Genomic DNA, 20,994 nt, shown 5'->3' with positions numbered 1-20,994 from the left:
CGGGACCCTGGTGAATTGCAGTTAAGCACTGCATTTGGTATTTGTTTTTGTAACAATGTTATTAGTCCAAATCGTTTAATCACGCTCTCTGTGTTTGCATTCATATATGTATTCATATTGCGCCACCTTCTATCTTGTGTTGCATGAAAGCACTAACGCCTTATCCAAAACGCCAAAACACCACAGCTGCACCGATTTGATTACCTGTAGACGGAAACACCTCATTATTTTTATTATTTGAAGGAACAGGCAATATTTTCCGGATATAATGGACAAACTGAAGGACATGCTGAAGGCGTACGAGGCGTGGGTGGGCAAAAACCCCGACGTGGTGGGAGATTTCGAGACCACAGCCAAGTGGGTATCCTACTTTATAGCAGGTAAAGTGAACTCCATGTTTACATAGAGCCTACAGACTCATCTCTTTGGCCGGCTTCCAGGTCGCATTTCCTCATCAAATGTGGTCAGTGAGCTGGTGTACACGCTGTCCAACATGCTGGTGTTCTACAACGATCGGATCATCGAAAAGGCTCGCAATGCCGAGAAAAATTCGGTGATCCAACTGCAATCGAAACTTTGCTACCGTCTAAAGGTCACGTTGACGACACTCGAATATAGCGAGGTTTTCATCGAGATATCAGCCCGCCGGCTTTTCGGTCAATCCGGCAAGTGGCTGGTGATAGCGCTAATACAGGCCTTCAAGGCAGCGGGCCGTTTCTTTATCTTGAAACACTCCACCTCGGATATAATCACCTCACCGCCCATCGCCGCACTGAATCGAAGAGCCATTGGCAAGCAGAGGAAGAATTCGGGGGATGGTGCGGCTTCTTCCACAAACGATTTGCTGCAGTCCCAACACTCCATCACCTTCCAATTGAAGCGATCTGGCCGTGTGATTCGTAAAGTGGAGGGTGCTCCTCCCCTGCAATACCGCGACTTCAAGCTTCATATAGACAACAATGAAGCGGCGAAGACGCAAATTCCTAGGAAACTCCTGCAAGCAGAATACCTGTATATATCGAAGCCACTAATCCACCTGCTCGCCATGGGGCTGTTCGGCCGTAGAAGTTGGAAGCAATATATGGTGGCATTATCCATTGATTTGTATAGCATTCACCTCTACCGTCAGCATCGCGACCTCATGTCCAAGCAACAAAAACTGGAGCTGAGCAGGCGATGCATAAACATCATGTACTTCCTGGTCCGATCGCCGTTCTATGATAGCTTCACCAAATCCAGACTGGAGCGGATCCTCGACTTTGTGGCCACAAGTGTGCCCATTGCTAAGGTGGTGGCCAAACCCCTCAAAGATTACATTCCCACGTGGCAAAGCACTTACTTCTATCTGTGGTCCACTTAGGCATTTCAGGTAGAGCGTTAGTATTCCTCTAGGCTAAGTTTTAAAGTTACAGGTGTGGACGCATTCGAAGTGTTGAGGGTGGGTTGACTTTTGGTCCTGGGAAAGTGGTTTACACAATAAAACGATGGGGCAATCTTCGATATGTTTATAGTCAACTTTCATGTTCCTTGAATTGACCCACCCACATGGGATTGCAGCTCTTGAAGTGAAAAATGATTATACATCGCAATTGTTTTATATGGCTTTTTAAATTATATATGGAACAATATTTATACACATACAATTAAACGAAATTTTTCACTTACATCGCTAACTATACATAACAATTAATCGTAATCGTAATGGGCTAAAAACACACAGAATCAGAACTTCAGACTGAATCCCGGTCCCATGGCCAACTGGCGTTGCGTTAGTCCAGCGTTCAGGACAAATCCCGTGCTAGCCGACGATCCACCAGCTCCGTGGCTCTTCTTGTTGCCAGTGATAATCCCAGATGAGAGCTTGTTTCCCGGTCCCACAATGATGGGCTCGTCGCGGCCTAGCTGCTTGAACTGCGAGCCACCGGACGGCGGTTTGGGGGACGAGGCTTGCGCCTTACGGGCTCCCAACTCGCTCTTGGCCGGCCAAGTGGGAAACATGGAGGGATCGATGGGCAATGGCAGCTCCTGGAAGAAGCCGTGCTTTAGTGCCGCGTCGGCGCTCAGTCTTTGTTTCGGATCGTACATGAGCAGACCCTGCAGCAGCGACAAACCCATTTCAGAGGTCTTCTCCTGGAAGTGCTTGCGCAGTTGCGAGACGGGATACTCGGTGAACTGAGAGTTCTGCGACAACATGTTCTTCACGGCGGGGAGCTCGGTGTATCCGGGCCAGATCTTCTCGTTCGGAGTGCCCAATTCCTAAAACAATAAATCAAAAGTCAATGAGCATTCTCGGAAAATAAATTTCAAAGTTAATACTAACAATTAATCAACAAGCTGCTTTTAATACCTAAACATTAATGGTCAACCATATCTTACCTTAAAGATCCTGTTAAGCTCATCGATTTCAGATTTTCCCGGAAAGAGCGGCAACATCTGCAAGAATTCGGCGAAAATGCAGCCCACCGACCAGACGTCTATGGGCGTGGAGTAAACCGGCGAGCAGAGAAGCAGCTCGGGTGCACGATACCAGAGAGTGACAACAAGTGAGGTATACTTCTTGATCGGCGATCCATACTCCCTGGCCAATCCGAAATCACCCACCTTGAGAATTCCTTTGTGGGACAAGAGGAGATTGGAGGTTTTCAGGTCACGATGCAATATCCAATTGTCATGGAGGTGGGCCACCGCCCGCAGAAGCTGCTGCGTCAGGCATTTCACTTCTCCGGGGAAAAAGCTCTGCTTACGATTCTTCATCGTTTCCATCAGGGATTTCAGGTCGTGTTCTACATAGTCCATCACAATAAATATCTTATCCATGTTGGATCCGACCACGATCTCGCGAACGGTCACGATATTCGGGTGCTGACCCTTGAGAAGAGTGTTGATCTCCCTGAGTGATGTTATGGGAAATCCCTCCTTTTCCTTCTCCATTTTCAGACGTTTAAGAGCCACAATCTCATTGGTTCTTTTGTCCTTGGCTCGGTATACCACTCCATAGGTTCCCTCTTCAATGCGGTTTAGACACTGGAATTCCTCCACAGACCGGCAGCCCTGCACACCGGGGTAATAGTTGGGCAGGGGAACGCCCTTGTCATCGCACGGAATTTGCTCCTCCAAAGACTTTTGTTTCTCTTTGAGTTTCTCCTCGGACTTCTCTTCCGTCTGCTCTTGGGTCATTCCGCGTTCCTCGCTACGCGTGCAGCTGCTGGGTGAGGCAGCTGCCCCCGCGTCTTGCCGATCTACTTCATCCTCCAGGCTGCTTTGACTTCTAGAACGGGATCTGGACCGAGTGCTTCGGCTGGACTGGGAGCTGCTCTTGGAGCTCACAGAGCGAGATCGCTGACGTTGCTTGGGCGACTTGTATAGCTCACCCACGCTAAGTGGACTGTCGGGCAAGGGTAAATCCTCGTCGTCGTCTTCCAATTGAGACTTGGATTTAATCTTGCTCTTCTTTTTGCTAGCATAGCTGTCTTCACTTCCAGATTCTGTTGCGCTTCCTGCGCTGTCCTGCTCAGGAACCTCCTCGTTTGAGTCGCTCTCCTCGCTTTCCTCATCGTCATCATCTCGGATAACCTCGATATCCTCCTCCCGCCGTTTTTTGAGTTTGATTTCCTTCTCATAGTCATCCGGCTTGGACTTCCTCTTCACATGAATGTTCAGACCTGCGGTTACACTTGCAGCCACTGTTGTTGGACTAAGTGCATCACTGTGCTCGTTTCGCTCGCGGAGCAACTCCCGCCGAGCCTCCAGTTCCTCACGAGCCGTCTGTTTTCGCTGGCGGCTTTCCCGTTCAGCGGCAAGAAGTTTTTCCCTGCGAGCCAACAGCTCCAAGTCCTCGGGCACCTTTCGTCTGCTGACCTCAACCTCCTCGCGCCACTTGCTGCGATGCGATTTGTGCTGGTGCTGATGGTGGTGCTCCTGCTCAGGACTGTCCAGCAGCTCAATGACTCGGTCGTGACGGTTTTGCTTGTGGGTACTTCGCCCAGTCCGCTCCCGCTCTTTGCGTCCTCCCTCCCGGCGATCACTTCTCTCGACCCGATGCTCATAGTTCTCCTCCGTTTCATAATCCTTAACGTAGTTATGCCGCTTTTTTAGCAACCTCGATCGCAGATCCTGTTCCAGGCTCTCAGCATCCTTGCTCTCCTCGTATTTACTGCTGCGTCGCGTTGGCTCCTCCATTGGGTACTCGCCGTGTCGACTGCCCGAATGATAGCCCGATGGATGGGAATGGTAATCGCGGGGAGAAGGTCGAGCTCCACTTAAATGTTGGTGATGATGATAATGGTGGGCAGCATAGCTGGGCGCCGGCGGTAGAGGCTGTTGCTGCTGTTGAGGCGGCTGAGGGTAATGGTAGGCATGGCCTAGGTGGTGTTTCGCATAAGCTGCAGCCGCGTTGCTGCTCCGTTCGCGATGGTGGTGGTGGTAGTGCTCCTCCCGGCTCCGATAGTCATATCGATGATCCCGTTCTAGTCCTAGTGCAGCACCGCCCACGTCTTCACGCTCCTTGTGGCGTCGACGCTCGCGGGAATGTTTCTTCTTCTCACGCCTGGAACCGGATCCTGATTCTCGGCTGGCCTGCGGTGGTTGTATGTACAAAGCATCAGCGTCGACCTCGTGCTCATCCTCCTCGCCTCGGCTAAAAGTAAGAGAGAAAGTCCAAAATTATGGTGTCATGCTTTAAGTGGTGTCCGTCCCATCTGCTGATGATTCTGGACCGATGCCTGCCGAAGACCCAGTAGAACAGTCGCTGCTCTGACCGTGTTGCATGTTGCTCGTTGCAGGTTGCGTGTTTTGCTGCAGTCGGTGTTTGGATTACATTTTACTCTAGCCCTTGGAGACCTTAAAAGCTCGAGTCCACGCTAGCTCTGGAATTCTTTCGAGATTAGATACATAAACTTTGGTGCAGTACATAAGCGAATCATTAGTAATTTATTTGAGGCAATCGAATCGGTGTTGCTCAGATAAATGGCGATTTTGTTCCATATTTGAGCAGCAACGGGTGAAATTTGGTGGGTCGATTGAGGGCAAGTAAACAAGGTTGGAAGCTATGGAGACAAGTAATCACGGAGTCGTTTAAGAACAAACGTTCGCATAAGTCTGTGAATCTAGTAATATTATTCTAAGCTTAGTCTTTTATAAATTGTTTTAATAGCAATATATACAAACACAAAACTAAAAATCGACCCACCATTGAGTGCTATCAAATGGAGTACTTACCTGATCCCGGATCCCGTAACTATTCCATGGAGCTCGGAGCTCCAAAGCTTCCAAGGGCTGTAAAATGCAAACACTTACACGACTGACTGCGCAACCTGCTGGGAATGGGAGTAGTTATCTTTTGAGAGACAGAGAGACACGAAAGACATTGAGACAGGACTTGGAAAGAGGCATTAGCAAAGTAGTATAAGTACAATATTGTGTGTGTTTCATTCAATTGAGATTATTACAGAGTATTACAATTTACCGCCAGCAGCACATGAGAGGGATCGAATTGATCGATCCATCGGTTCGGAGCTTATCGGATCTCTATTGCGAATCTCGGGTTTTCTGTATTCGGTTCTCGGAACACAATTAACTTGACAGCGGCGGGTCAAGCGAGATTAATGTAGGTTGGCTTGAGAAGATTGGGTCCCGTCTGCCGTTGACACTGCAGGTGCACAGTTTTAAACTCGAATTTTGCATCTAGCTTGCACTTTTTCGTTCGTTTTTATTTAGCATTTTTGTTTTTTTTTTTTTTTTTGGTTGGTTTTTATTTTTACTTTTATTACGATTATTATTAGGTTTGTTGTTGGCCATCGCGCGCCTCGGTCTTGGGACAAGTACACACTTTTTGGCCTATTTGCAACGAAAAAATTCAAGTCAATTAAACGGTTCAATAAAATCAATAGGTTTTAAATCGTCATAAATTGGTTTTGTTTTCTTTTGATTTTGGTATTTTGGTTATCATTTTCAAGGAGAGCAAACAAGCGCGAAAGGGATGTTGGGGTGATATACATGTATATATTGGGGGCGAATGTTCTTTGTACATACGCAAATTTCGTATCGAGATTAAAGAATTAGCATGTACTATTCATTATAGTCAACTTATAAAGATGGTTGGTGGAAAATTGTCCACTCTCTGCATACACACATGCAACAGTTATTCGTACACGTGTGTTCAAAATAATAGTTGGATTCGCCAATGAAGTCAATGCATTAACATGACTAGTAATTTTCTAAATTAATATCCTAACCATTAATGGTAGATGTAAAGTAAGGAAAATTCAATTTTATAAGTTTCAAACATAAACTTTTTACACAATCGACCTTCGTAGACCTCCAATTATTGATTAAAAAAATGTTTAGGGTATTCTTTTAAAATACCCGTAACCAATTTTAAGCCCCTATTTTAAACACCACTATTATCATGAACACAGCTGTATGAATGGGCGAGATAAGTCAACGGAGGGATGCCACAGGAAATCTGGCTAGAGTTCTAGCGGAATTTTCGCCGCGCCACCAGCACCCGTGTGTATATGTGTACGCCTCTTTATGTATGTATGCAGCAACAATTTTCCATGAATCGCATTTTGAGAACACCGAATATCTGAGTTTTCCCAGGACCCCCGGGGATAATACACACCTGTGATAGTGCACATCGTTGGGGCTCCGCAGCTGGCCATCCTCGCTGCCAGACGAATTGACCATTTTCGGCGCGCCGTTCGCAGCTAAAGTCGCCAATTAAAATGCCAATTGCACGGGTGCCCTTGCGTTGGTTCACGTAATTGTCGGCAGGTTTATGCGGCGTTCGCCTGGCTGCCGTTGCTTTCAATCGTTTGGCTGGCGGTTAATCAGCATTTAAGTGATTTAGCTCGTTTTTTCGGTGGTATCTCACGCACTTCAGCAAAGGTCGTCTGCGTTTCTTTTGTCTCTTCTTTTTTCTTGTGGTGGAAATGTGAAATTCAGCGTGCTAAAGCAAGATGGCGTCGCATCGGGTTCGTGCTGCCAACTCGGCGAGAAATTCAGTGCTACCAGCTGATGCGTCAGCTGCTGAGATTCCATGCGCGCACCTCGTGAGTCAGGCACAATTTAAATATATCAAGCAATTTGTGAAAATATTTACAGATCTGACTGTTAAATCGTAATTTTTGTGATTAAATATTGGCTTAAATATTTTATTTTTATGTATTCGCTTCTTAATTTTACATATAAATCTAACGCAGTTAGAGTAATCAGGTAATTTATTAAGCCACTATCCTAGAGCTTAGATCGCGTCGTGAGTCACGACGCAGTTCACATAACATGCGCATCTCTAATACACTTACCCACTAAATTTATATATTGAAATCACACTCGAAGGATGTTGCACCGCGTGTCGCGTGGACTTCCCTCCTTAAGGCGATGCAGCCTGCGATCGGCATCCACTGTGCCCACAAATCAGGCGCAGCCTGGCGAGGAGGAGGTCAGTGCGACGGTGAAGAGGATCCGCTCGGAATTGGCAGCGGATAAACAGAGACTTAAGTGGCGCACTCCGATTGGCGACCGGCCGGAGGATTGGAACAGCAAGCTGAAACTGTTCTCCAATGCGGAGCAAACCTCAGACTTCATCGTGATGATGCAGAAGCCCATCGATCTAAGTCCGCGGAGCATACGACAGTGGTGGGAAAACCGGGAGGAGCGTATTGAGCGGCACATGCAGCAGTTTGTCCCGGAAAGGCACAAGATTCTAGGCGCCGAACTGGCTGCGGCGCATTTCATACTGTACCGCGGCGGGGCCGTCAAGTTCGTCAACGATACCCACTGGCGCCGGGCCTCAAAGGATGGCGAGTTCAACCTGCCCAATAAGTTCGATCCTCGCTATAAAGTGGAGGCCTTGAGGTGTGATAACATGGAACTCTACTACGAGGGGCTGGAGAACCTGCGCTGCCTGGACTCCCTTAAGTTCCTGTCCTTTCACAACGTGGAAAGCTTTGATGACTGGTGTCTGGATAGGATTTCGGGAGGTGGCTTCCCTAACCTGGAAGTGCTCGACCTCTCGGGCACCCAAATCACCACCAATGGCTTGGCCTGTCTGTATCGTTTTCCTAAGCTTAAATTACTGATCCTGAATGATCCGAAGGAGACTCTAGAATTGGAATTGGCCACGGTCATGTTGGAAGAGTCCATGCCCGCTTTAAAAATTGTTGGCGCCGGTGCTATTCACAGCTAAGGCTAAATATGTGAACTTTGCGATTTTTAAGTTTAGTTAAATACAAATGTTATTCATAACAAAATACCTAGATCTTCATGTAAAAGGGTTGTTGTAAATATAAGATTTGATAGAGCCTTTTAGACAACAAGGAGGTCTAATATGAAAGCATTGGTGCCTGATGTATAGGTAATTTATATACACAAAAGTATTAAAAAGGAAGATGCACATATCAGCTTTGTTGTGGTTTTCCTTTCATGTATTCTGCTTTAATCCCATCGCGTTCTTCCAAGGGCGGCAAATAAGGAGCTATTCCCTTGGCTCTCCTTTCGATTTTTACTTTGTTCTGTAGGAATATTAAAATATAGTCCATAAAACAATCACTTTAATTGAAGAACCCACCCAGAACTCCTTGCAATTGTTATAATTGGCAAAATATATTTCGCACTTGTCGCGATCAAAATTGTTTTGGTTGAGGCATTTGAATGAAAGCTCCTGTTCCTATTTGTAAAGATATAATTAATTATTTAATAACTTTATTATAGCAAACGAACCTTCAGGCAGGGATTATCCCGCTCTGCGTTTTGATTGCGAGGCATTTGTTATTAAATGAAAATGTTTAAATTAAACTTATATAAAAACGAGATTGTTTTCGTTTCCTCGATTTTGGGACTGCCCACTTGCCGGATAGCTTGTGCCAGGGATGCCAGATCGACGTAGGATACAACAGCTGTTATATTTGTTTTCATTTGCTGATTAAAATGAGTTCACTGCTCTTCGATATAAAATTAAAGAGAGAGAATAAGGTTTACCATGAAAATGTAAGTAATTAACGATTACTTAAGGTCTTTGTTTACCGAAACATATATTCCCTAGGAGATGCTATTGGGCTGCGTGCAGTTTCAGTGCGCCCAGGAGACAAAACACGAAGGAATTATATTGTATCTGGAGGGAATCGTTAATCTGCAACTAAGTGCTAAGACCGTTGGGCTTTTCGATGCTTTCTATAACTCGGTGAAACCCATTAATTTGCTGCAGAATAGCCTGGAGTTATCTGCGCCCGGAAAACTGAGCGCCGGCCGTTCGGAGTTCCATTTTGAACTGCCTTTGTTGTGCAAAAAGGAACCGCGAATTCTTTATGAAACATACCACGGAGTTTTCATCAACGTGAATTACCAACTCACTTGCACTGTGAAAAGGAATTTCCTGGGCAAAGCGCTGACCAAAATCCAGCAGTTCTGCGTGCAATACAAACCGGTGCCTCTAAGCGAGGATTCAAAGAAGGTGGTTCCTTTCAGTTTGAGTCCGGACTCGCTGCAGAAGAATGCCAGCGCCAAGGAGAGACTGTCCATGCCGAGATTCCTCATCACAGGGCGTCTAGATCGGAGTGAATTCTGCGTAACAACTCCGATTACCGGCAGCATTACGGTGCAACACACGGAGGCGGCCATTAAGTCCATTGAGATGCAATTGGTTCGTGTGGAAACCTGCGGTTGCGACGAGGGCTACTCCAAGGATGCCACCGAAATCCAGACCATTCAAATTGCCGATGGCAATGTGCTGCCGAAGCTAGAACTACCCATCCATATGGTCCTGCCCAGATTGTTCACCTGCCCCACGTTGCTCACCAAGAACTTCAAAATTGGTGAGGATTGTATTTGTTATTTATTATCACGCGTGGAAATATTTATTATATTTCTTCCTTTCAGAGTTTGAACTTAATCTGATTGTGGTATTTAAAGAGGACTACACGGTTAGCGAGAACTTCAAAATAGCCCTGAAACGTTCGGCGGGTCCTCTGCCCAGCAAAGTAACTACCGCAGGACGCTGAACAAATAAACAAATAAACAAATTCCCATATGGCAGCTATTTTATGAACATAAAGTTCAACAAACTCAAAAGTGTAATAAGAAAAACATACATTTATCTCAAAAATGTAATAATTATAAATTGATTTGGCATAAGAATCTTCCTGAAAATAACTTATGTATTTGATTTGTTTAGTAAAGGAAAGAATACATTTACAACAATATAATAAATGAATATACTTATGGACTCCTCACTCAAATATCCCGCCCTCAGAATCAGCTGATAGTTGGCCAGCTGCCAGGATGCTTTTGCGATTCCAGGTGAATTGCAGTTTAGACTAGTTTATTTCGCATGCGATTTATTTTGCACTCTGAACGAGAATTATTTAGTGTCCGGCTGCTTTATGTTGCGTGAAGCGTTTGATAAGTGTGAAAGTAGTGAAATTGCTTTTTTGATTTGAGGTACTCGTTCAAAAAATAAACTTTGGAAGGCAACTGCAACATCAACTGGTTTAACTGCATTTGGAAATAAATAAAATACGATAGCAGAGACTATATTGATTTCATTCACATTCCCTATAGTATATGTTTATATTATTAACCAATATCAACAGTGGTGTCCATATAGTTATGTCCGTCTGTCCATTCGAATGTTTTTACGCAAACAAGTAACTTAATTTTAAGTCTGTCTGCATCACAATTTTCGAAAAGTCTTCTTTTTATTGAGGGCAGTATATAAGTGAGAACGGTTCAAATCGGGCCAATAACTAATATATCTGACATAGGAATAACTGGAAATGAACTCTCGCTGTAAACCATTTTTTTGACAATGTAAAATTTCGAATTTAAATCGAAGGTCGAAAAATGAAGTGAAAATATTCCATATGAAACCATAGTTTCGTTGTTTTATGATCAAAAAATTTTCCTATTCAGTGTACACAAGTTACCAAAGATATTTCCTTTCTTGTTTATATGTTATGTAATTAAAAACGTCAGAGAGCTCAAGTGAAATATATTAAATGTCGAACGTTAATTTTGTTGTCTTTGAAATTGATTGATTCGGCCGGCACTGGGTAACTCGACAAATTTTAATCGAATGCTCGAAGGAGTAGCGAACAAGGATATCGATTACGCTCTCCCCATCATCATTATATCCATTGTTTACCTGCGATTTGCTTTCAATCAGACTCCATGTGTGATTGATGCGAGGAGGGGGAATTGATTTCCTTTGGCATTCTGGTACATCTTTCTGCTGCGCTTCATTTTTGCCGCTCCGCTCACCTGGTTTCCGTACCCTGTTCCGCCTTCGTTATTATCTTTCAATTTACACGCAGCTGGCTAAACAAAAAAGCAATGGAAAAGATAAAATGAGGAACGGAACTATATTTCCGGTCGGTCCATATAGTCTTCACATTCTACTCGATCCTTCTTTTTTACACCTTCTTACAATTGCATTAAATATTCAATTGGGGCTTAAGACCTTACATTAATTGACCATTTTATTAATTATATGATTTATTTCTTTATATACCACTCGACACTTTTCAAAAAGATGTGGTGGTTTAATTTTATTATAATTATATTTCAAATAATAACATTTCTAATAATATTAATAATATCACTATAATTATTTTCATATTACATGTTCTTGCAGTATTACTAACTAGTTTAGTTGAACTCTTTCTTCCAGTATGATTCTTAGCATACTTTACAGCTGCCCAGCTGCTTTCTCCCCAGAATCGCATTTCTTCCAGCTTCATTCCCATATCCTGCTATCCTTTTACTTTTTACTCTGACTTTCGTGTTGCCGGTAAGTGCATATCAATTTCCTGCTCCCCGATGCGTTTCATGGAATATTTTTTAAATCTTTAATAAGCCGATTCTGCCTTTCTTGGCCATGCTGCGTCATACACACATAATGCATTTTATTTTACGTGTGTTCTTGCCTCATGAACACACGACCACTGTGGCATTTCATAAGATTTTTTATTAATTCAAGCGAAAATATTGTACAATAAACTTGCTTTGTCTCTTTAAAAGTTGCTGTAAAAGCAAAGGGCTTTATATTTTAATACTGTTATAGGCAAAATACATTTTTATTAAAAGAAAGAAAGATTAAGGCATTTTGCAGCTTGAATATTTTGCCATAATTGTGATTTTCCTTCCGGAAAACATAAAATTAAAATCTTATTAAGTGCATAACTTTTTGAACGTCTTCGTGTGCGGGCACTTGCTTAATTTATGAGTAATAGTTGCGGACCTAATTGATTGGAGAGAATTTCATTTAGTGCAAGGACGAAGCAATTAATTTTAATTAAATAAACTAAATGGAGCAAGAATCCCTCGGCCTTCAGATTTTCGGCAACCACTGTACGCGCCGATATAAATTACTTAGCATGAAACATCCCTCAGCTGCCCACTTTACTTCCCTCCTCCATCTGCTTTTATTGAAGGGGCCAGCTCCTTGACATCCGATATACAAATATAAGAGCGTATATGTATGCCGCAGGACGAACAGGAGGCAGGACGAACAGGAGGCAGGACTCCACTCGACTTTTCTTTGACGGCCCGAACTTTTTACCATAAAGAACGTGGCACTGACACCCTCCGCTATATCCACTTGAATGTATTTATTTAAGTCGAATAAAAAGAAAAGGAATGGAAAGTGTCCGGGAAAATGTGGGCCTGTTGAATCGCATATACCTATATGTATATATGCTGTGTATGCTGTGAAAGCGGATGTGAAAACACTCCGAAGAAAATCAATGGAGCAAAAATAGTTTACGAAAGGGTGTATAATTTTATGTTTGACATTATAATAATGCTCTTCCAGCTGATTTCGTTGCTTTTGGAGCATGAGAAAATGCCCATTTGATTTTGTCAATGCGCTGGTCTTTTTCCTTACAACGTTTAGATATATGGACTTCACATTTTTTACGCTGTCTACTTAAATTTCAAGACTTTTTGAGTAGTTCCTGTCTGAAATTTAACCCAATTACCATTGTACTTAATTTTACAATAACATAGATGGATCGGTTTTCTTGAAAAACTATCCCCTTCCCTTCCTTATTTTAGTTTATTTTTTCAGTGCACGAAAAACTGTTGCTCTCCACCAGTCTCAATTTTCCTCAGCCTTCGGGGAAACGTACATACGTGTGCCTGAACTCGTGGAGGCAAGAAGACATGACACTAAGTCCACCTCAACTTGGTGGGAAACCAGCCAGGAGCCACCCGAAACCATCTGAAGCCACTAAACCCACCCAACCACAGGCAGATGGCTTCAATTCGGCAGTTTGCTGTGTCGCCAAATGAAGCACTAGGAAAAGTTTTTCCCCCAGCCTATATATTTACACCCGTTACTCGTAGAATAAATGGGTATGATGCACTTGCTGAAAAGAACGTAACAGGTACTGGGAGGCTCGTAAAGTACCGGGTATCTTTGAGTCGCGTATCTTGAAGCGAAACTTTCTTTCTTGTTCAAGCGTTTTCTTTACCGAAATACATGGATTGCAGAGAGAAAAATAATGTGTAAATAGTTCCTTATATTCCTGTATTAAATATCAATTCAGTGCTGCGAAATAATTTTCCTCGGTGTGTGGAAATTGGTTGCCAATAGAAAATATGCCGTTGCCTGGGGGCTTTGATGTTTTCCCATTCGCATTGGTATTGGTATTGGCTGCAACTTTCTGTCGTAAGTAAATTCACTTTCGACAGGCACAAACTTTTCACACCAACTGTTGCCAAACACTGCTGACTTGTACGCATTTCCAATTGCTATTTGCTCGCCTATTGTTTGTAATTTCACTGCCAGCACTTGAGGATTCTGGCGGGGGGATTTTTGGGCCTTGTTCTTGTAATTTTTGGTGAAAGTGTCGTCGTCACGTTGGGTAATTGATTTTAAGTTAGCACATTGCTTTGAAAATTTAAACTGTTTACTTGTGCCTGGGGACATCTGCTCTGGAAATGCTTTAGTTTCTAAGAGTCCTGCCTACGAGCTCTGTCATTCCCTACACTTTAACTAATTTGTTGTTCTGAGTATATAATCTTAAAAAACAGGTAATTTATAAAAGTTTTTATTGGCAATAAAAGATTACTACAACTAAAAACTGATGCCACAGTATTGATATTAAGTTTCATCTTACTTAACACTCTTATTTTGAAACTTTTCCCTCTGGTCAACCCTAATTAAATAGGGTTTAAATACACTCCTCAGTCATTTTTCCAAGCGTACAGCTTTTCGCTATCTCTATCCCCCAACCATTTCCGTCTCACTTTCTCCGAGTCCGTGTCACTGTGCTTGTGCTTGTGTGAGTGGGTGTGCGCTAGTGTGAGTTTATGCATGTTTAATGAACATGAATCCACGAGCCACCAGGGCACCCCTGTAATCGCATTTCAATATGCTGCACCGCCTGTGCAAAAGGGGAAAAAAACAGGAAAACAAGAAGTGGGTTCAGCGCAGTACTGCCCTAAAAGAAAAAATGTTAAAAATATAAAAAAAAACGAGGAGAAAGAAAGGAAAACTCAAAGCCGGGTACTGCGTCTTCCCTCCGCCGCTTGCAAACGGCAATTTAGTTTGCAGGGCAAACTTTTCATAGCTGCTCTGACCAGTAAACGAGGTCAGCGGAAAAAACATTTTGAAAAATTCATATGCAAACGTATTTTCAGTTGCACCGGCAACTGGCAACTGGCAACACACAGGTGCCAATGGCAGCACCACCAGGATTTGAAACGGAATCGGGAGCAGTATCCAACTATCCACCCAGTAAGTAACAGAAGCAGCTGGAGAGCGGAAAAGCGGGAAAGCGGGGGAATGGTGGTCGAGGTAAAGGACAACTTTTTAATGGCCAGCGCACAAACACACACACCATGCTCACTTAATAGCACTCTTGCTGGCCAGTGTAATTCTTAGTCGCCATGGGGCTCAAAGTCTTCCCCAGTTTCGGCGTAAAGTGAAACGTTTTGCTTTTTATTAGTTGGTAAACATGAATAATAATGCAAAAGAAGTTGCTTTTTACACTAAATTAAATGTGAATCAACATGTCTTTGGGGCAAACCAAATGAACTTTTTTGCCTCTTGCGAGAAAAGGGGTGAAATTTATTACTTTTTGCCACAGTTCTAGGTAAATTAATGTGTCGCCGAGAGAGATATCGCAATTGAATAAGGGTAATTTAGTTAAATAACTAGAAAAGGGAATTTAATATACCACATGCATGCCATTGAAATCTATTCCAGGATTTATCAAAGGATTTTTATATTAAGAACCTAATTACTTACTCTATTTAAGTTACTTACTTACTTACAATTAGTGTAAGTAATCTCATACTCAGGCACTTTTAATCATTTTCCATACTCAGTAAATACAACACACATTTGTAGATTGCAATCGTCATGTAATCAACTTGACTTAAGCATTTCCACTTTTTAATCACTATGCCCGGGCTAATTGCTTGCCCAAAAAACCGAAAAGCGGAAACTCTTCAGTTTAACATAAAGTGAAACATTTTCCGCCTTTCCTTTCCGGCGGATAGGACTTTGCACGGATGTAATTGCTGTACAAGGCTTGTAACCCACGGGCTCTATGAGTAATTAGGGTCGGGGATTAGTTCAGTCGCCTTTTCTTCAATAAATTTTGGCCGTTGGCCGCCCAAAGGCCAAGTGAACCCGGTTCCCGGCACCCGGCACCCAGCTCCCGGCGATGGATATTTAAGGCTCATCCCGGGTCACAAGGTGTTCCGCCTTAAAATGGCCCAAAAACGAGAAAATGTTAGGGGAAAACACTGAGCAAAACTTTAAAGCTGCAATGTAATAATATATACTCATACTATATATAATATATAAATAAGAATAAGAATGAAAATAATATAGAGTGGGCAGGAAATAAAGGTGTTTGTAACAAACTTAAATATATTTTTTAATACTTCTTTAAATTCCTAAAAATAGCGCAATAATAGCGCATATTAATCACCATTTCTAGATACATACAGTTCCTTTCTTTTTAGTTGCATCCAAATATGATTAATATTAACTGGCAACGGATGTCTTAGTGGCTTTTAATATCCCAGCTATTGGTCTTGTTAGAAGCATAGTCCTGGTTTTTGGGAAGTGCACGATCGGAGGAAGTGCCCTCTCACATTATGCCATCTCGCGTCCGCCGACGGTGATGTATGTACGTGTTTCGGCTTTGCTTCCGTGATAATTTTCCAACTTTTTGCACCAATTATGTGCACGGCAGCGCGATATTCTCTTAGCCAACTTGGTGTTAGTGGGCCCTGTTGTGAGTGTGTGGGTGTTGGCCTTTTTGTGCCTTTAGTTTATGCTCATTACGTGAGTGCTGAGCGCAGCAGACTCACAAATTGTTGTACAAGAAATTGCCGCCGTTGGCATTACACGAAAATACAGGGAAAAACACATAGGCGCATATATATACATACATACGCATATACTATATGTACATTAGTACATAGCTATATATAGATTTCTTGCCTGGATGCCAAACCGTCGAAATGAATTTTCAGGTTAATTCGCGGCAATCGAAAAGGAAACTTGTCCACGGGGCGTATGCGCGTTATATTGTTGAACAATTTACAAAGGGGCCTCACTTCACCCACCCACTTGAACTATGAGCTATTGAAGGCTGTTATTTAAATAAATACCGCAAGTGGCATACGGAAGTCATTAAATGCTGGGCCATTTTTAATTAAATTCAGGTTAAGAGGAAATCGTGCTCACGTTTCGTATGCGCGATATTTAATTGACCGATTTGTTGCTCTCAAGCTTGGAGTAATTTTAATCTTAATTAAGAAATAAGTAATTGCATATTGAATATATAATATCGTTAACATTTCAAATAAGTAAACACTCAGGGCGTATGCGTGATATCTTATTGACAATTTTGCTGCTCTAAATGTATGAGAAAAACTAGGCACTTATGAAGCCAGAAAAAGCAATTAAATTGTAAGCAGTTAATTAAATTCAAATAAACTTGGCACACAAATCCAGGCGTCAACCCAGGGCGTGTAAGCGTTTTTCGAATGTCCCAATTGTGAGCAATTTAAATGGCAATTTTAAGTGCCCGATAGCAAAGAATTAATAATTTTAACTATTAGCTAAATCCAGCAATATTTACTCGACGTTCAGTATTCACAAATTCCCTCTTCACAACTCATAAATCAAGGCTAAAATGTGATTTTGAGGACTTAAGAACTTAAGCCTTAAAAACCAATTCCAACTAAAATATGGGATGTCGGCTCTGGCACGCCCACTGAATAAGTATTTCGCACGCAAAGCTTTAGTTTGCCACACAGTTTTCCTATTGTTTGGGCCAATTCAGGAGCAGAATATTAAAGGATAGCAACTGCTGCTTTAAAGCCAAATAAACTTTCGCCAACGCCTCCCACCAGCTGGCTGTTTATTTGGGGAAAGGCGAAAAGTGTAAGAAGAATGGGGCTTTTTATTTCACTCGAGTACCGTGTCGTTGCTTTCACCTGCACTGAGAAAAATGGTATGGTAGGTTAGAGTTACATACAAGCATGCTTGTTTGAATCGTTCACAGACTTCAACCAACCAACTAGTTTAACGTAATCAATAAAAGTGAATTATATTTAATATTTCGGCATATATTTATGAAATAGTTACCTTAATTAGATAAACTCCATTTAGCTATGACTATGATGCATTTCATTCAGGCCAAAGAGACTGGTAGAAAATGCAATTATTTCAACAAAAGTTTTCTTAGCTTTGAGAACTTTGAAAAGAAACACTTGAATTTGCGTAAAATGTACCTTGTTTGCCAAAATAATTGGGCAATACTCACTGTTGATGTTCCCAGTATTTCCCAGTTTTTGTTTTCGAGAACATTTGAAGTATTTTGGTTCGAGTGTGTGAAAAGTAGGCAGGGAAAACTGCATAAACTACCAAGTGAGTCGGCTGGCTGTTGGCAGTCAAGTTTCCGCTGCACTTTCATTGGAAATACCAACGAAAATTCAAACTCAAACCGGGGCTAAATGTCTCGACGAGCTGATGCCGAGCTTCGGATGCCGAGCAGCTCGAGCTGCAGATACATTTTGTTTGTTTACTTTGAAATTGTAAATGGATTAGCCGCACTCCGAGGCGCGCCAGGCCTGACAAATTGAATTTGTTAGACTCGAGAGAAGTTTTTGGCAAACTTTTGCGTGCATGGTTGGATATTGGACGTGGCCGGAGTGTCGGAGTGCCGGAGTCCTGGAAGCCATTGCCCATAAACCGAGAAACAAAACTTTGCCCTGCCGTCGAAGCGGGAGTGTTGAGGAATAAATTGCCATGCCGTAGGTGACGGGCCAAACTAAAGGGTTTTCGCAACAGCTCTCCTCCCGGAAAACTGGGTCATCAATAAGGTGATACTTTCAAGGCGAATATCCCGAAACAAATGCCGGATTAATCTTAAGCTCGAATGGTATCGAAAGTGAGTAAATGATTGGCAACGAAGGCGAGATGGGAATGTTGAAAACTTGTTCGAGGAATTTCAGTCGGAGGGATTTCCTCGATGCCCAGCTATTCCCGACTGATGGTCATCAATAAGGAACTACTTGAAGAATCATCGGAAAAATCAATTTGACATTGTAACAAGCTACAGCTACTTGGTTTCCATTTTGTCGACCGAAAAGCAATGTGCACAAGAAAATGTCATAAAGAGATGAAGAGCAATAAGATTTGATTTCTGTAAATTATTACGGTTGGTAGTCAGACTAGAGATTTCGATTGGATAGAAGAGACAGACGTAATAAGAAAAACTCATTGCCTATCAATATTACCAATAATAATAGCGTAAATTATTCATCTGTTTCCACAGGTATGAATAATGATTTTAAATCCAATATATATTTTATTGCAGTATCCAACATTCATTTAATGCTCCGTTATAGTTTATAGCTTTAAAGATCGCACACAACTTATATCTCAATGACTTCGTAGTCGCCAGCTGATGTATGACACGTTAAAATACATTTTACGGAATTGCACACATCTAGAGCTAAAATTGCTATTGAAAAATAAAATTAATGTATATAACTAGATTATTTATATGAAAGAAGCTAATTACCCAACAGAAGAATAGTTCCGAAGACTCTCATACCGGTGCTAACTTTTTGAATTCTCCAAGTAAACTAAACATTTTTATGACCTGCGTAGTCTTTTAAGTTTGCAACAGCAATTCGTTTTCTTATTTATATCTCATTTCCATGCAAATAGAGGTGATTTCATCACCATAATCTGAATAATTCATTTGAACAACAATTGATTATTCAAAACTAGAGTGGAATTCAACAATATTCACAATATTTAGCTTATAATTTTTCATTTAATTAATTAAAGATATAATTTAGTCTTATTTCAAGTGTTATTACAGTGCAACTTAGTAAACGCTTAACATAACAATAGATATACATATTAGAGTTAGTTGGGCTATTGAAACAAAATTTTCACGTAAATCAGCGAGATTGCACTTTCTAAAAATAAAATAAATTAAGTTTACTTAAGAGGGAGAAAGTGCCATCAATACCAGATATTTTAAATCCACTTTTAAAATGTTCCACTTAAAACTCAGCTGCTGTAATCGATTTATTTTTGCCAATTCTCTTAATGACCACAAGACGTCTGTTTTTGAGAGCTTGACTTTCCTACACAATGAAAAATGTTTCAAATCGGATTGAAAGCAAACAAACAAGACATTTATTTCAAAAACATCACTTCCATTCAATACCATGAAGCGAGTAGAACATTTCTATGTACTTTACTATGAGGCAATCAAAATTCCATTAAGTTCTGCCTGTGGCACATGAGCCAAATACATTTAGTTTTATCCAGGATTACCCGACTTTAATTGTGCAACTTCAACTGTTGCTGCCGGGGCCAAATTCCAATTGAAGTCCAAAGTGGTTAGGATAATTGAATCGCTTCGTCTCCGTTTAGCCAAAGTGAATGGGCCTCATTGCGATATGTAATGTATGTAATCCCGCCTTAAATAGAAAACCCTTTTGGCCAAACTTGTGCTGCGGCCAGGCCAAAATGTTGCTTACCCCATACATTTTCCTCTGTTGGCCCTCTTCGTCATTTACATTATTATGATGAGATGCAAATCTCGTTAAAGGACACTTCAGGCTCCGCCCCTCGCATCCCATATAGACTACACTTCAATATGTGTGCCATATGCCCCTCTATATCTTGGCAGCCACATTCACATGGTTTTCGCCCCGATTCGCCTCCTGTTTTCCCCAATTTCCCCAATTTCCCTACCCCATGCCTGTGTGTTATTCTTATGCAAATTACATTTCCTGTGTTTGAGCTACAGCTTGTAGCTACATGTGTATGCGTGTGCCAAACACGTGCACAGAAAAACGGCAGTACTTCTTCGTATCCTAGATTTTCATAATAATCGTTTTCATAGCAAAAGTATATGTCCTTGAAGATCAAACATATAATATTTAGCTGTTTTAAAGTTATGTATTAAGTGAAAGTTTGCAAACTTTCGGTTAGTTGAATTGCACATAAATAGTCATTAAAATTGTTAACAACGTCTTTTTTTGTTTGGAGAATTAATTTTTTTTTCGGTGCATTTGAATGCCGTGGAATATTTTGCATACCCACATATAGCTAAAAAATATTCTACAATTCTTTTGTAAAAGTCAACAACAGACGGACGAAGCGCTCATAAATGTTTTCGTTTGTCAGCTCGTGCTCTCCCTTTCACTAGCCGTCTATCCGTCTCTTTCCTTTCATTTGCATCTGTCTATCTGCTTCCGCTTCCATCTCAGTCTGTCGCATGTGGCTGTCTCTTTCCCTGGCCTTATGACATATTTGTAGCTGCTGACTTTGCTTAGTATCTTATTTGCATTTGTAAACTTTAGTGTGCCATTTTGTTCATTTGTTTTTGGATTTTTTGGTCTATCCTGTCCTACTGATTTTGCATTTTATATCCTTGCACACGTGCATACATTTATTATATTTATTTGAAACTCATTAGCTTTTAAGGGCATTTTTCCATT

General features: G+C 41.7%; 6 protein-coding genes and 1 long non-coding RNA gene across 9 annotated transcripts; 4 read left to right on the top strand and 3 right to left on the bottom strand.

Moving 5' to 3' along the window:
- Positions 1 to 174: 174 nt before the first annotated feature.
- LOC6616352 (peroxisomal membrane protein PEX16) lies at positions 175 to 1,664 on the top strand. Its single transcript, XM_002040676.2, has 2 exons — positions 175 to 380; positions 441 to 1,664. Exons 1-2 carry the CDS (start codon positions 269 to 271, stop codon positions 1,358 to 1,360), a joined length of 1,032 nt encoding a protein of 343 aa, XP_002040712.1. The 5' UTR covers positions 175 to 268; the 3' UTR covers positions 1,361 to 1,664.
- Positions 1,590 to 6,974, bottom strand: LOC6616351 (serine/threonine-protein kinase PITSLRE). 3 transcript variants are annotated; one of them, XM_032719307.1, is made up of 4 exons: positions 6,879 to 6,974; positions 6,623 to 6,819; positions 2,377 to 4,636; positions 1,590 to 2,256 (listed from the first exon to the last, which is right to left on the bottom strand). In XM_032719307.1, the coding sequence occupies exons 2-4, from the start codon at positions 6,685 to 6,687 to the stop codon at positions 1,723 to 1,725; spliced, it is 2,859 nt and encodes a 952-aa protein (XP_032575198.1). In that variant the 5' UTR covers positions 6,688 to 6,819; positions 6,879 to 6,974; the 3' UTR covers positions 1,590 to 1,722. The 3 variants fall into 3 exon arrangements, with proteins under 3 accessions (XP_032575198.1, XP_032575199.1, XP_032575200.1); XM_032719308.1 differs by adding an exon at positions 5,465 to 5,835 and having other exon boundaries at positions 6,623 to 6,952; XM_032719309.1 differs by having other exon boundaries at positions 1,803 to 2,025; positions 2,084 to 2,256; positions 6,623 to 6,956.
- A 310-nt stretch (positions 6,975 to 7,284) lies between these two features.
- LOC6616350 (distal membrane-arm assembly complex protein 2) lies at positions 7,285 to 8,254 on the top strand. The gene has a single exon (XM_002040674.2). The coding sequence runs from the start codon at positions 7,340 to 7,342 to the stop codon at positions 8,186 to 8,188; it is 849 nt and encodes a 282-aa protein (XP_002040710.1). The 5' UTR covers positions 7,285 to 7,339; the 3' UTR covers positions 8,189 to 8,254.
- An 88-nt stretch (positions 8,255 to 8,342) lies between these two features.
- On the bottom strand, positions 8,343 to 8,850 carry LOC6616349 (coiled-coil-helix-coiled-coil-helix domain-containing protein 7). The gene is made up of 3 exons (XM_002040673.2): positions 8,722 to 8,850; positions 8,570 to 8,668; positions 8,343 to 8,513 (listed from the first exon to the last, which is right to left on the bottom strand). Exons 1-3 carry the CDS (start codon positions 8,764 to 8,766, stop codon positions 8,400 to 8,402), a joined length of 258 nt encoding a protein of 85 aa, XP_002040709.1. The 5' UTR covers positions 8,767 to 8,850; the 3' UTR covers positions 8,343 to 8,399.
- Positions 8,851 to 8,882: 32 nt separating this feature from the next.
- LOC6616348 (vacuolar protein sorting-associated protein 26C) lies at positions 8,883 to 10,210 on the top strand. Its single transcript, XM_002040672.2, has 3 exons — positions 8,883 to 8,988; positions 9,044 to 9,812; positions 9,877 to 10,210. The coding sequence occupies exons 1-3, from the start codon at positions 8,929 to 8,931 to the stop codon at positions 9,996 to 9,998; spliced, it is 951 nt and encodes a 316-aa protein (XP_002040708.2). The 5' UTR covers positions 8,883 to 8,928; the 3' UTR covers positions 9,999 to 10,210.
- Positions 10,211 to 18,160: 7,950 nt separating this feature from the next.
- Positions 18,161 to 18,663, top strand: LOC116801152. The gene is made up of 2 exons (XR_004361794.1): positions 18,161 to 18,416; positions 18,481 to 18,663. It is a non-coding gene; the product is annotated as an uncharacterized LOC116801152 (long non-coding RNA).
- A 122-nt stretch (positions 18,664 to 18,785) lies between these two features.
- LOC116801151 lies at positions 18,786 to 19,132 on the bottom strand. Its single transcript, XM_032719017.1, has 2 exons — positions 19,053 to 19,132; positions 18,786 to 18,992 (listed from the first exon to the last, which is right to left on the bottom strand). Exons 1-2 carry the CDS (start codon positions 19,081 to 19,083, stop codon positions 18,904 to 18,906), a joined length of 120 nt encoding a protein of 39 aa, XP_032574908.1. The 5' UTR covers positions 19,084 to 19,132; the 3' UTR covers positions 18,786 to 18,903.
- Between the last annotated feature and the right edge of the window lie 1,862 nt (positions 19,133 to 20,994).

Source organism: Drosophila sechellia, chromosome 3L (assembly GCF_004382195.2).
Source record: "Drosophila sechellia strain sech25 chromosome 3L, ASM438219v1, whole genome shotgun sequence".
In the NCBI taxonomy this organism is placed as follows: Eukaryota; Metazoa; Arthropoda; class Insecta; order Diptera; family Drosophilidae; genus Drosophila; species Drosophila sechellia.
Note: the sequence above shows the minus strand (reverse complement) of the source record. Positions and strands in the feature narration are given on the sequence as shown.

Excerpts from the sequence above, each read along its gene's own strand:
- LOC6616349 (XM_002040673.2), bottom strand. The coding sequence starts at position 8,766 with ATGCCTCGCAATCAAAACGCAGAGCGGGATAATCCCTGCCTGAAG. Across the intron at positions 8,669-8,721 it reads GGGATAATCCCTGCCTGAAG|GAACAGGAGCTTTCATTCAA; the intron begins GTTCGTTTGCTA and ends CTTTACAAATAG. Across the intron at positions 8,514-8,569 it reads ACAATTGCAAGGAGTTCTGG|AACAAAGTAAAAATCGAAAG; the intron begins GTGGGTTCTTCA and ends ATATTCCTACAG.
- LOC116801151 (XM_032719017.1), bottom strand. The coding sequence starts at position 19,083 with ATGAGAGTCTTCGGAACTATTCTTCTGTTGG. Across the intron at positions 18,993-19,052 it reads CGGAACTATTCTTCTGTTGG|CAATTTTAGCTCTAGATGTG; the intron begins GTAATTAGCTTC and ends ATTTTTCAATAG.
- LOC6616351 (XM_032719307.1), bottom strand. The coding sequence starts at position 6,687 with ATGGTCAATTCGTCTGGCAGCGAGGATGGCCAGCTGCGGAGCCCCAAC. Across the intron at positions 4,637-6,622 it reads AACGATGTGCACTATCACAG|CCGAGGCGAGGAGGATGAGC; the intron begins GTGTGTATTATC and ends TCTTACTTTTAG. Across the intron at positions 2,257-2,376 it reads AGCTTAACAGGATCTTTAAG|GAATTGGGCACTCCGAACGA; the intron begins GTAAGATATGGT and ends TTATTGTTTTAG.
- LOC6616348 (XM_002040672.2), top strand. The coding sequence starts at position 8,929 with ATGAGTTCACTGCTCTTCGATATAAAATTAAAGAGAGAGAATAAGGTT. Across the intron at positions 8,989-9,043 it reads ATAAGGTTTACCATGAAAAT|GAGATGCTATTGGGCTGCGT; the intron begins GTAAGTAATTAA and ends TATATTCCCTAG. Across the intron at positions 9,813-9,876 it reads CACCAAGAACTTCAAAATTG|AGTTTGAACTTAATCTGATT; the intron begins GTGAGGATTGTA and ends TCTTCCTTTCAG.
- LOC6616352 (XM_002040676.2), top strand. The coding sequence starts at position 269 with ATGGACAAACTGAAGGACATGCTGAAGGCGTACGAGGCGTGGGTGGGC. Across the intron at positions 381-440 it reads GGTATCCTACTTTATAGCAG|GTCGCATTTCCTCATCAAAT; the intron begins GTAAAGTGAACT and ends GCCGGCTTCCAG.
- LOC6616350 (XM_002040674.2), top strand. The coding sequence starts at position 7,340 with ATGTTGCACCGCGTGTCGCGTGGACTTCCCTCCTTAAGGCGATGCAGC.